At 38.5% G+C, this 8,655-nt stretch overlaps 1 protein-coding gene across 1 annotated transcript in view; it reads right to left on the reverse strand.

The window, feature by feature from the left end:
* TMC2 (transmembrane channel like 2) overlaps window positions 1-8,162 on the reverse strand; it is a 63,034-nt gene extending 54,872 nt beyond the window's left edge. Inside the window, exons 1-5 of the mRNA XM_067470202.1 lie at window positions 7,850-8,162; window positions 7,484-7,531; window positions 5,106-5,460; window positions 3,724-3,876; window positions 137-227 (exon numbers count right to left, since the gene is read on the reverse strand). Of these exons, the coding sequence (XP_067326303.1) occupies window positions 137-227; window positions 3,724-3,876; window positions 5,106-5,460; window positions 7,484-7,531; window positions 7,850-7,898 (696 nt within the window). The 5' untranslated portion in view covers window positions 7,899-8,162. The remainder of the gene's footprint in view (window positions 1-136; window positions 228-3,723; window positions 3,877-5,105; window positions 5,461-7,483; window positions 7,532-7,849) is intronic.
* Between the last annotated feature and the right edge of the window lie 493 nt (window positions 8,163-8,655).

The following is an 8,655-nucleotide window of genomic DNA, read 5'->3' on the forward strand; positions in this document are numbered from 1 at the left end:
CAGCAATGGTTTTACATGTTGGCTGAAAAAAGTAGTTTCTGGATCTCAAGATATTCTAATGTAAAATGCAAACTGTTAATTTTCAGTTGCACTAAACAAAAAACAAAAACCCATCTGAAATTCTTGTATCACTTACCTTGGCCATCATCATTTTATAGGCATATAGCTTTTTTCCTTTGCCCTTGCCCAAGGCTCCTTCAAATTTTTCCACAAAATCTTGAGCCTCCCTAATTTTTTAAAAATAAAAAGGTTGTTATATTTATAATTTTTTTTAAAAAAGTCTGGGAAAACTGAGATAAAATCCAACTATTATCACCATTTTGATCACAAAGGAAGCACAAACATGGAAGTCACTGTATTGTCGAAGGCTTTCATGGCCGGAATCACTGGGTTGTAGTTTTTTTCGGGCTATATGGCCATGTTCTAGAGGCATTCTCTCCTGATGTTTCACCTGCATCTATGGCAAGCATCCTCAGAGGTAGTGAGGTTTTTATTTTTACTACAAGAGCCTCACTACCTCTGAGGATGCTTGCCATAGATGCAGGCGAAACATCAGGAGAAAATGCCTCTAGAACATGGCCATATAGCCCGAAAAAACCTACAACCCATGGAAGTCACTGTGCCTGTGTTCTGCCATAGGTATGGGCACAGTGCTCTTAACTCAAATTCCTGTACTGAGCTTCATTGTGCAGAAATCTGAAGTTACCTGTGCAATACAGTTAGTTTAATCATCTGGACTTCCTTCTCCAAGATAACATCCATACTAGAGATATAAATTAGTTTATCCGCTATCTCTTCTCACCCCTCTCTTGAGGTCATTAGAGACACTATTGTCTGTGAATAGCATTTGTTTTGTATTAAATATTAAGATGTTACCTGAATTCTATCCAGTTTAATTTCTGTATGTGAGAAGATGGCATTGTTTTAATTTGCAGTTAATGGCTACAATGGTCTATTTTTACTACATGAGCCATAATTTTGTCAGAGAGGTACAGATCTCCATAAAACCATAATTTAAGGGGTTCAGTGGAGAAGCTCTCTTGTAGCACAGATTTGTTTCTCAAATTAGTGAATAAAACTCATGTGTTTTATTTGTTGATCTGATTTCTCTATACTTTCACATATACTTTACCTTTGAGCAAAAAAGTTGATCATTGTTATCTAGTGTACATATATAGAAGTGATTCATCCTGACTTAGACCATTGGTCTTTTCAAACCCAGACTGTTTATACTCCAACAAACAGCACCTGTGCACTCAATCCTCCATGGCTTTAATGTTCTGGAGCAGGAGCAGGATTTCCAACATCAATGCCTCTCTGTCCAAAGTACAGATTGCAGTTATTCATGCTTCAGCCACAGATCTGTTTTCCCTTCTTCTTGATTTCTTTGTGTAAGGACGCAAAGTGGGGGCAAACACCAGACAATGCTTTGAGAACCATCTGAAGGGGTCCTCTTATATGAGGACTTGGATAATTCTTACAGCATCTACTAATTGCATATGGACTCACTACTTTCCAGTGCTTCCCCATTGCTTTGTCCTGGGAAGGCAAGAGAAGGGTGAAAACTATCTCCAGTCAGAGTATCAGCCAAAAGATGAAGGAGGAGCAAAGCTAAGATGCTTTCAGATTTGGAAACCAACAACATTGATCACAGCCACCTTTGAAGGCATGTCTGACCACGGTTTGCTTCTCCTCCATATTCTCTGCTTGAAGAAAATGAAGGAGTAACCAACATGACTATTTGGAGGAATCTGGATGGTGTAGTCCATAAATAGATTTTCTTCACTTGAGACTCAGTCCCCTTCTACATTGCCATATAATCTAGATAAGCAAATCATATCATCCACATTATCTGCTTTGAACTGGATTATATGAGTCTACACTGCCATATAATTCAGTTCAAAGCAGATAACTTAGATTTTATATGGTAGTGTAGAAGGGGCCTCACTGACACTTGCCAGTTAATCTGGAGCAAGTATGGAACAAAATACTCTAGATTTGACTCAGAGGTGGCCACACACACTGTCTCCAACCCAAGTCTGCAGTGTTTGGTGTCCAGCTAGACCTAGACCACATCAGCTCCACATGATCTTCTTAACCATGTTTGGTATCCAGCTGGGCCTAGATCACATCAGCTCCACATTTATTTATTTATTTACGACATTTACATGCCACCCTTCTCACCCCGAAGGGGTCTGAGAACGGCTTACAAGATATATATACATACAATATATTATATTATTAGCATAATACAATATCAGTATTGTATATTACTATATTGTACTATACCATTATATTGTAATATTATTAGTAATATTACATTTAATATAATATATATTAATATCATATTAATAGTAGTATTATATTGTATTACATTAGAATATTATAAATATTATATTATATTACATTAGAATATTATATTATATTATATTATATTATATTATATTATATTATATTATATTATTAGCTTAGTACAGGAGACAAGGGGGATCTTCTTAACCATGCATGTTACTATCACTACTCCCAGAGTCCTTTGAGAAGTCTTGACTGCCACAAACACCCCATGTTGATTTCAGCAGAGTTCCCCACATGACCAAGAAGAAGGAGGAGACAATCTGGAGCAGCAACGATGGCAACACAGTCCCAAAATATCCCCAATTCCTTGTGCTGATGGGTGCAGAGAAAAGGCAGGTGGCAATGGTGCCCCATGCGGACAACAATCTGTTATAAAACACACCCAATTCTGCTTTTCACACTGTGCCAAAGCTTCAGGTTTGATCTGGAGTCACAAATAAAGAGTTTCAGGAAAATTCCAAAGCATCCTCCAGCTTTTCTTAATGAGGCACTAACCTGGATTTATTCGGCTTACCCTGCAAAACCTACCAGCAGTAGAGGAACATCATGAAGAGAGTCAGATCGGATGCATGCTGAAGATGTGTTATTCAACCCATGTAGATAAGCCCTGTTCTACATATGTCTTTTCCTGAATGAGGATAAGAAAGAACTCTAACCTGAGCTGCATTGTTTTATTCTTGGCAGCTGACCTCAGATCACTTATAAAAGCTTTCATTTGAAAGATTTTGGAGAAAACATCCTTCTTATTCCTGTACAAAAGGGATGGGAAGCATGTCATCCTCCAGCTGTTGTTAGACTACAACTTCCAGCATTCCCCATCTTTGGTTAAGCTGGCTAGGACTACAATGAGTTGCAGTCCAACAACATCTAGAAAGCCACATTACCTCCTAGAAAACACATTGAAAACCAAAGAAAAGCAGAAAGAATGTTAATGACGTTTTAGGTGTGTACTTTTACTTAAAGTAATAACATGAGCCAGGGTGAGGTATCAGCTAAGGAGGTTTTTATTTTCATTATTTGCCCTCCAGTTACAAAGGTTGCTAAAAGATTGCTTTTTTCAGTGCTTTCATTATTTGAGCCAGTTCAGATGGAAAATTCCAATCTCGACATTCCCAGGACTGGGGGCTTCACAATGATATAACTGCTATCGAGCACAACTCTCAGAAATTGAAATCACAGCCTGAAATAGAGTTTGAGAAAGTTGCTTCTTGGATTACAATTCACATAATTTCTACCCATCTCCTGGGTTTTATGGGAGTTGTAGTCCAAACACAATGTTTCCAAGTATTGTGTGGATGTTCATGCACACACACATGCACACCAGTGGTGAAAGCTGAAATCACTGCAGGTATGTTGTAGGCCGTTTACCTCAACATCTGTAATTTCTTTACCATCCGCCAAGGTTTGTTTCTCATAACCGATATGAGTTTTTTCTTCTCTTCCACCTGTTCTTTTAGCTTGGCTAGTTCTTCTTCACATAGTGATTCTTCATCTGAAGAGCTGGAAGCAGATGCGGATGAACTGGAGGAAAGACAAAAATCAGAACAAGGGTCAGTCAGCTGGTTCCATTTATATCCAATCTTTCCTCCAACAAGTGCAAAACAGTATGTGTGTGTGTATTCATACACACTAGGCCTGTTCAATGCACGGTTCTAAATGGTTCTAAAGTACTTAGAAAACTAAAGTTCTGGTGGTGAAAATTTCAGAACTCTAACAAAACTCACAAAATTTCATTATAAATGGCAGTTCCTAATTGGTTCTGCCATAAAAATTGCCAATAATGAAATAATAATTAAATTTTGAAAGAGTTCTGATGGTTGTGAATTTCTTGAACTGAGATGGGGTTGGAAGAGATGGCCCCTGGGAAGTGTTCAAACTCAACAGCTCTGTGATTCTATTATAAACAAGATGAATATGGCTATTCAAGAATGTGGGGAGAAAAGCATCAAGAAAACGTAAGTATGTGACCCAAAATACAACAGAACCTTACCTGGATATTAACTTGCTGTCTATGCTGCCTAGAGGATAATGGGAGCTGTCATCTAAATAGTACAATAGTATATCTTTCCTGCTGTAAATATCAGCTGAAGCACTTTCATTTCTTGGTGAAAGGGAAACAGGTTATTTTGTGTCCCTTTTTCATATTGGATTGTTCATATAAGCTCTTGGTGTCCAAATAATAAGGACATCCAAGCACATAGTCATGGAGGAATTTCTAGGACCCATTTTTTTTATCATGTAAAATCTTAAAGACACACTCTAGTACACCTTATGATCATTGTAAGTTGCAATTGCCGTAACTGAAATTAGATAAAAATATGCACATGCTGTGATTTGTTATGACACATGTCAGAAAGATGGAACGTAATCACTGATATTTAACAGTGCACACTTTGACTTATTCCTGAATGACAGGTGGACTAATTAAATCACATTTTCTTCAGTGAAATACACAGAAGTGTTGGCCAGAAAAGGATCAAACTTCACGCAGAAGATTTTTTGGGTACGATAACAGTGATTTAATTCCCTGTGTCATTCACAGCTGAAAGCAAGATCTACTGTTTTATAAATATTTACTTTATTGTAATGCTGTGCCTGACTACAAAACATCACAGTCCTTAGATAAACTTTTCCAAACCGATAATCATCCAAATGTGTTGGACTTGTACGCCAACCATTCTCAGACAGCAACCAGTTTGGAAGGCACCAGCTTGGGAATTTTGATCTGGAAATTGCTGAACATTTCTTACCTCCCACTGGTGTTCTTTTTCTTCTTATCTTTCCCCTTTGCTTTCTTGTTTGCTTGTTTGTCTTTGCTTTCTCCCTTTTGTTCTTTGCCAGGCACTTTTTTGCCAGCCCTTTCCTTTCCCTTTCCTGTTTCTTCTGCCTCACTTTCTCCTCCTCCGCTCGCACCTGCTTTCTGGCTTTTCTTCTTATTTGTTTTTTTCTTCCTGGAACTTTCTTCTTCCTCTTCTTCACTTTCATCATCAGCATCCCTCTCATCATGTTTTTTCTTTGCTTTTGCCATTTCTTGTGCATTCTGCTTGCGGGTTATCTTTTCATCCTCCTCCTCCGCCTCCTCTTCCTCCTCCTCCTCCTCCTCATCTGTTCTCAAAGGAAACAAGAAGCCCATTTTGAATAAATTTCTGTTCAACTCATTGTTATAATTAACTATTAGCCTTTTATCAGTCAAGTACAGACAAGAAACTGTCTGTACAGTCCGTAAGAGCAACTACACAGACTACAGTGGGCTCTCCAGACAGCCATTGTAATATATTCAACTGAATTCAGACCTTTGGATCTACTCTGACTTATGAAGAGTTAAATGCCTTTTTCACACCACACAGTTACAGCAAAATGATTCCACTTTAAATGCCAAGACAACATCTGTGCAATGTTGGGGAGAGTTTTTAGGATTCCCAGCAAAGAGCTCTAGGGTCTGATTTCAGTTGATCTTTTCTAAGAAGGAGTAAGTTTGGATCCAACTCCTTGTGTTGTATACAAATATCATAGTAGGACCTGTGTGCCGATCATTGTATCAGAGTTGTGTCATGGAGGCAAATATTGTCCACAATCCTGAAATAGATCATTGGATCATTGCTTAGTCAACACATAGATTTTTTAATTTTTTTTAAAAATCATCTTTTTTTCAATTTTTTTACAATTGTACATAAAAAGGGGGGATATGGGAATGTTATGTGGGGAGGGGAGAGAGGAAAAGTGGGGGGGGGCAGAGTTGGGGGATGGGAACAGAAGGGGGGGGGGAGGTTTGGCTTCCAGTCCATTCCACAGGAAGTTTGTTTTCGTATAATATATTTTCTCTCCTTTTTCCAAGTTCTTGCTGCTTTCCCAAATTTTAAATCTTTTGTCTAAATTCTTGTTTTACTTTGTCGTATGATTTCACTTCTTTTTCCTAATAAACCGCTTGCGTGTAGCAGTTAAATTACATCTTCACAAAGATAGTCTATAAGTGGCGTCCAGCCAGTCTTAGATCTGTTTCCTGGCTCTTGTAATAGATAAGTTAGGGGGGTCCATTAAAATTAATGTCTTTAAAATCCATTAATTTTATAGTCCATGATTCTAAGGTTGGAATTTCTCTCTGGCACCATTTCTGGGCTATTACTGTTCTTGCTGCAGTAGTCAGGTAATTTTTTTATTTTTTTTTAATTGTGTCAGAAACTACTTGAGAATATATTGAAAGTCACTTCTGGTGTGAGAGAATTGGGTGTCTACAGAGACGTTGCCAAGAGGATGCCTGGATGTGTTACCATCCTACTGGGAGGCTTCTCTCATGCCCCCGCAAGCTAGAGCTGATAGATGGGAGCTCACTCACAGATTCGAACTGGCAACCTTCAAGTCAGCAACCCAACCTTCAGCTCAGCAGTCCAGCCGACACAAGGGTTTAACTCATAACACGTAGATAAATCAGGTTCTTTCAATTATTTTTGTCATCAGGACTAGCCTAGGCTTTGGACTAATGTTATTGTTTCAGGTACACAGGAGAGTATAGAATTTTAGCTTAGGTTTTAAGGATGCAGAAGAAAGAGCCATTTCTTTATCACAAGAGTGGGGAAGCGTTGGCCCTCCAGATATTTTGGCTATGAATCCCATCAGCTCCATCCAACGTAGCCAATAGTTAATGAACTGTGGATCTTGTAGTCCAAAACATTTGGAAAACCACAAGCTCACCACTTCTGTTTTAATAATGTGTGAATTTATCATGTTTCCCAGTGGCTCCATTCCCATTATATAATATTTAGTTAACTTATACTTCTTGGACCCTTCCCAGTAAAACAAAGGGGAGCCAATAAAATCGTGGGGGAGATGGTCCAAAAAGTGGCCATGAGGCTGTATGTGGCCCATGGCATATGTGGTTCCCATCTCTACTGCAAGATACATTAAGAGGCCTCACCACACTTTCCAACACAGCATTCCATGGATCAGCCAGACAAACATGGACTTCTGTATTAATGCCAGTCTTTCTGTCATGTACTAACAAGGCTGGTAGTAACTGAATGATTGTTTACATAGCATCACCGTAACATTTTTTATGTACAGCCCATCGTTCTCAGGATGATAAATTCTTTAACACTCTCTTTCCAAAGACAGCTATAAATCTCACATTTACCTTCACTATCTGAGTCACTTCCCACATATCCATCAATCTCCATTCCAGCTGCAAAACAAAAGCAAACAGAAAAATTGCATGTGTTTTCGACTCTTTAAAATACAGATAACTCTAGAGAGGGGGAGCAGATACAGTTTCTCAGGATTTCTGGCTGATGATAACTGAATTAGAAACTGTGCAGCTTTAATTTTGCCAGTCCTAATTCGACAGTGCACAAATTATTAATGTTTTCTTGTACACCCATCATATAAAATGCATTTTGCTAAACTTCATCTGTTAATTAAACTAACCCCACACATACCAAAAAAACAACAACACACTATATGTAAAAAAATAAATACGAAATACAGATGAATGCATACAAACCATGTTCCATCATGACCTCCAATTCACTTTTCTTCTTCTTCTTCACCATGATGGGTGTTTTCTTCTTCTTTTCTTTTCAAAAAGTCAGCACCCTTGGTCAAGGATTTTTCCCACCTCAATTATAAAGCTACTGGTCACACCTCTTCTCAATGCTGCCTTCTTTGACTGTATGCTGGTGTCACAAAGCAAGACATCAATGAACTGGCATTAGCATGTTCTCTCCAGCATAGTTCTTGTGTTACACAGGCGCTTCAGCTTACAGGCTGCACACTACAGGAAGATTCAGAGAACCAATCTAACCCAGCCACTTTCAGCTCTGATCTCTTTTCAACACAGAAAGCACCTGTTGGCATTGCATTGCATCCCATTACTTAAACATGAAGGGAAGCCCTTTGGTGAGTACTCAGTAGTATCAACTGAGAGGAAGATGTTGCATCTTCCATTGCACATGTCACTGGAAATATATAGTTGGAAGATACACACACACACACACACACAGCTTCTGTTCTTTAGGAAAGTTGCCCCTTTTCATCCTAAACACCAAAGCTGTTCAACAACATTGTGTTGCCTGAAACAAAGTAGTAAATATGTAGCCTATCCTACACCAGGGCTTGGAAAAGTGACCTTTTGAATTACAACTCCCAGAATTTCCCAGCCAGCTTGGCCATGAGCTAGCACATGTTACCTAAACCATGAAAGTTGTATTGGCAGATGACGTTACACCCTACTCAGATGTAAAAAAAAAGAAAAGATAATTTCACTCCCCTACTTAGATTTTTTTTATCGTGTCAGAAGCAAACTGAGAA

Source organism: Anolis sagrei, chromosome 6 (genome assembly GCF_037176765.1).
Source record: "Anolis sagrei isolate rAnoSag1 chromosome 6, rAnoSag1.mat, whole genome shotgun sequence".
Lineage (NCBI taxonomy): Eukaryota > Metazoa > Chordata > Lepidosauria > Squamata > Dactyloidae > Anolis > Anolis sagrei.